At 35.3% G+C, this 5,003-nt stretch overlaps 1 protein-coding gene across 1 annotated transcript; it reads left to right on the top strand.

The window, feature by feature from the left end:
* Nucleotides 1-304: 304 nt before the first annotated feature.
* On the top strand, nt 305-4,379 carry LOC18603945. Its single transcript, XM_018129786.1, has 5 exons — nt 305-346; nt 2,428-2,561; nt 3,198-3,312; nt 3,386-3,448; nt 4,035-4,379. Exons 1-5 carry the CDS (start codon nt 305-307, stop codon nt 4,377-4,379), a joined length of 699 nt encoding a protein of 232 aa, XP_017985275.1.
* Nucleotides 4,380-5,003: the final 624 nt, after the last annotated feature.

A 5,003-nucleotide genomic window follows, 5' to 3' on the forward strand; every position in this document is an offset into this window, starting at 1 on the left:
TTAAAAGATTGAGTTTAGAAGGAGTTCGTTTGATTTGGAGTTGGAGTTGGGTAGATTATTAGAGAACCTTGATTATGTTTTCTTGGCACTAAGAGAGGTGATAAGTTGGTATGGAAATGGGATAAGAGGGGCTGTTTTTCAGAGAGGAAAATGTCATCCAAATTATGGGGAGTGACACTGCAAGAGGAGAATGGGATACTTCATCGAACATGGAAGTGACCTTTACCACCAAAGGTCCAATGTTTTCTTCTGATTAGCCTACTTGGAATGAATCCCAACAAAAAGCTTTCTGGCATATAGAGGGATGCAAATATCGGAGGAGGAGAAGATGAGCCCAAGGTTTAAGGTATGTATAGATGAAAGTAATCACATTCTCTTAAATTGTAAATGAATGTGGAACTTATGGGGAGAGATTATGAAATGGTGGGAGTGCAAAATGTGCATGCCAAACACAATTGCTCATTTCTTGGAGCAGTCCATGTTTTTACTCGAACAAATGGGATGTAAATTGAATTGGGCATTTGTGTGTAGTCCAACGTTATGGTTGATATGAGGAGCGAGAAATGAGTATGTGTTTATAAAAAAAGGAGTGGGAGATAAATGAGGTTCTTGTAGAGCTTCGAATTTTTATGTAAAAGTGAATTGATAATTTGACAAAGGCATAATTGGATCTTGAGCCACGTGTCTCAAAATCACCTTAGAAACCATAGTTATAGAAATCTTAAGTTGTTTGAGAGAAAGAAAATGAGTATGAAACTGAATGATAGAGAATTGGAGTGAAATATGGCAAACTATGAAGTATTCATACCTTGAAGGAGGGTATTGATACTTGTTGTCCAAAATACCATGGGGAGCATTTTTTATGAAAAGTATCGATACCTATAATAGAGGTATTGACGCTTGCGATCCTAAATGCCTTGGGAAGTATTTTGCATGATAAATATTGATAGTTACAAGGGAGGTATCGATACTTAAGGGTCAGAATGCCTTAAAAAGGCATTTTGCATGGGAAGTATTGATACTTACAAATACAAGGGAGGTATCGATACTTAAGGGTCAGAATGCCTTAGAAAGGCATTTTGCATGGGAAGTATTGATACTTACATTAGAGATATCAATACTTCTAACGTGGCAAGCAAAAATAAAAAGAGGGAAACAACCGATTGAAACCTATTTCTTTCTATTTCTCTTCTCTCTCTTTCACTTTTTTTTCAACTCTTTCATTCTCTCTCTTACCCACCTTCAACCCTAGCTTCATATATCAAGATTGGAAGCTAGATTGAAAGGGCTTACCAAGGTAAGGTTTCAAAAAAAAAAAATCAACCTTAAGATTTGAATTGGGTATGAAATTGTGTAGACAGTGTTGGAGCAAAACCTAGATCTAAGTTATGTATATAGTTCCAGTTAGAACTCTATAATTGAATGCATGTGTTAGAAGTTTAATGATAAACCTTGTTGTTATAGGCTCCATTGTAGCTCCAAGAGTTCATAGCCAAAGGAGTTTGGTTAGGTGGCCTTGAATTGTGGTGGTGGCTTGAAAACAAATGGACTTGCATTTGAATGGTTTGCTAGAAATCCATGAAAATGGTATTTGAAGAAATTGTGCCTAGGAAATGTTTTGATATGGTTTTATCAATTGAAGTAGGCATAAGTGTATGTATATATGTTTTACACAAAGAAATCGCACAGGTTCAAGTTTTTCAAGCTATGTGAAATGCTGTTGAATAATTATGGTTTTTGCCTTACAACCAAGCTATTACAGTGAAATCTTTAATGGTGATTTTCCAGGAAGTTAAGAAATTTGAAAGGAAGAATAAGGTCTTGTGAAGCTGCGGTTTAGTGTTCTTGTTCTTATTGTTTCATATAGGCACTTTACCATTTAGTCTTTTTTACTGTGTTTTACTATTTACCTCTATGTTTGCTGAGGATTGAATTATATTTTTTTCTTGTTAACACTACATCGTTTAGGCAGTTGTTGTGAGTCCTTGTGCTAGGGAATCTTACACAGATCCTTGCACACCTCAGTCTTTGGAATGCTAGATGGTTTTATCTAGTGTGTTATTACATTTATTTTTCTCTTTCGTCAAACTGTCTATATATTTGTTATTTCTAAGCTAAATGAAATTCAGCCTTGATGCCCCATTTTGGTGGAAAATAATTCTTCTCTCTCCTTCCTCTCGACTAATTTCTTCCTTGTTCTTCTTCACCTTCTGTGTATTCTTTCAGTTTTCTAGATTTCATTCAAAATGTTCAACATGATATCAGAGCACCTTAAGGGATCTTGAGGGACTGTTTTGTTTTCGTTTCTTAATTTATCCTTGGATCATTATTCATCTTGTAGTGTGTTCCTATTTTTCTTTCATGGCAACAACTAGTTTTAGCACATCTGCTTCTCTAATGTTCAACGAAGATAACTTTGCTTTTTAGGCGTTCAAGATAAAGTCCTATCTTAAGGCCTTTAATCTTTGGGATACAGTGGAGACTAGGACTGAGCCAGTACTGAGGAATGCCAACCCCACCATAGCTCAACTCAAGCAGCATGAAGAAGACATTGCTAAGAGGTATAAAGCTCTATCTTGCTTGCAATCTACTATCTTTGATGTAATTTTTGCTAGGATCATGCATTTAGAAAATCTTAAGGAGGTTTGTGATCACCTAAAGGATAAGTTTTTATGGGAGTGAATGTACTAGCCAAATATAAACTTTAAATCTATCTAGACAATTTGAAATTTTGAGAATAAAAGATGATGAAATAATTAAGGACCTTTTTAGAAAATTAATGGGACTTGTTAATCAACTTAGACTGTTGGAGAGGTAATACTTGAGAAAAGATTAGTGAACAAAATGTTGGTTAGCCTTCCTAAGAAATATGAGTCTAAAATTTCTTCATTGGAAGACTCAAAAGATATTGTATAACTCACCTTGAAAGAGCTAGTGAATGCACTAGAGGGATTAGAATAGAGAAGGGCCTTTATGCAAAAAAACTTGGTTAATAGTGCCTTAGTGGCTAAAACTAAGAACTTGAAAGTTGGAAGTAACAGTACTAGAAGAACTAATTATGAAAAAAAGGATAAAGGGAAGAAAACTAGTGATGATAAGTTAGGGAAGCAAAAAACCAAGTATCCTCCCTATACTCGTTGTAAAAGGAATAGTCATTCTGTAAAATGTTGCTAGAATAGACCTCATGTGAAATACAGGTCATGCAATCAGCTTGGACATGTGGAAAAGGTATGTAAGAATAAAGGTGCAACCTTTGATGAGAAAGCAACTATTGATGAAAAAGTTGAAGCCTCTGATGAAGTTTTGTTTATGGTTAGAGAAATTAGAAAACCAATCCATGGAAAGGAATGGTTGACTGATAATGCTTGCTCTAATCATTTGACAGGTGATGAAAGCAAATCCACCACACTCAACAGGAGTTACAAATCAAAAGTTTAGATTTGTGATGGTACTTTTTCGAAAATCCTTGGGATACGGACTATTGCAGTTGAAACTCAAATAGGCAACAAATACATCTTTGATGTGTGCTTTGTACCAAAAGTTAATCAAAACCTCCTGAGTGTTGGTTAGCTTACTGAGAGTCATCATGCCCTCCTATTCAAGGACATATTATACCATATTTGATTTAAATGGAGATGAAGTCTTGACTAGGAAGATGAAGAACAAGTGTTATTCTATTAACTGGAGTACCACTGAGCATGAAGCCTTTTGCAGTACTGTTATTGATTTTGAAATGTGGCACAAATGAATGGGACATGTCAATTATGAGTCGCTGTAAAGAATGAATTCATAAGATATTGTTGAAGGTTTGTCTAAGATTGAGAAGCTTGACCTTTTGTGTAGGATATGTCACTTAGGCAAGTAAAGCAAACTCCCATTTCCCAAAGAAAAGAGGTGGAAAGCTACAGAAAAATTACAGTTGGTTCATACTAATTTGAGAAGCCCAATAAAGACTGTGTCACTTGAAGGGAACAACTATTATGTCATATTTATTGATGATGCATCAACGTATTATTAGTTTTTTTTTCTTGAAGGTTAAGTCTGAAACTCTGAAGAACTTTCTTAAGTTCAGAAATCTAATGGAGAATCAAGCAAACTCATCTATCAAAATTCTCAAAAGTGATAATGGTAATGAGTTCACTTTTGTAGAATTTGAAAGATTTTTATCTCAACTTGGCATAAGTCATCAGCTGACTGTGACATATAATCCACAGCAAAATGGAGTATATGAGAGAAAGAACAAAACTGTCATGGAGCTGACTAGGTGTCTACTATTTCAGAAAGGATTGCCTAAGTCATTTTGGGTAGAAGCTGTAAACACAACAAATTATTTGTTGAACTTGACTCTAACAAGGGCACTTGGAGACAAAACTCCTTAGGAATGATGGTTTGGTCATAAACCATCTATGTCTCACTTGAGAATTTTTGGTTGTGTTGGCTATGTTAAGGTCCCTGATGAGAAAAGAACAAAACTAGATGAAAAGAGTTAGATAGGTATCCATGTTGGCTATAGTGAGAAGTCAAAGTAATACAAAATGTATAGTGTTGACTTTAAGAAGATCATCATTAGCAGAGATGTTAAGTTTGATGAGAATGCTAGGTGGAATTGGGAGAAGCTGACTATTGAACATTGTACAAATATAAGACTAGTTAATGAAGAAGCTATCAATGAAGATGATCAAGGAAGTGACATGAGTCGTGCAGTGAGAAGCACCAGATCATTGTAAGACATTTATGTCAGGTGTAATGTGGCAGTATGTGAGCCAACCACCTATTCTAAAGCTGCTAAGGATGATGATGGTTGAAAGCAATGGATGAAGAAATGCAAATGATTTTGAAAAATGGTACATGGATTTTTGTAGGCAAACTTATTGGATCAACACATCATTGGCATCAAATGGATTTACAAGGTCAAACTAAATGCAGATGGCACAATCAACAGATTATAGGCAAGGTTAGTAGTGAAGGGTTATGCATAGATACAAGGGGTGGATTATTGGGAG

This window comes from Theobroma cacao, unplaced genomic scaffold, assembly GCF_000208745.1.
Source record: "Theobroma cacao cultivar B97-61/B2 unplaced genomic scaffold, Criollo_cocoa_genome_V2, whole genome shotgun sequence".
NCBI classification, from domain to species: Eukaryota; Viridiplantae; Streptophyta; class Magnoliopsida; order Malvales; family Malvaceae; genus Theobroma; species Theobroma cacao.

What these genes read in the sequence shown, in the direction of transcription:
- LOC18603945 (XM_018129786.1), top strand. Translation starts at nt 305, where the DNA reads ATGCAAATATCGGAGGAGGAGAAGATGAGCCCAAGGTTTAAG. An exon ending in AGATGAGCCCAAGGTTTAAG is followed by an intron (nt 347 to 2,427) that starts GTATGTATAGAT and finishes TTTGCTTTTTAG; the next exon opens with GCGTTCAAGATAAAGTCCTA. An exon ending in GAAGAAGACATTGCTAAGAG is followed by an intron (nt 2,562 to 3,197) that starts GTATAAAGCTCT and finishes TGTGAAATACAG; the next exon opens with GTCATGCAATCAGCTTGGAC.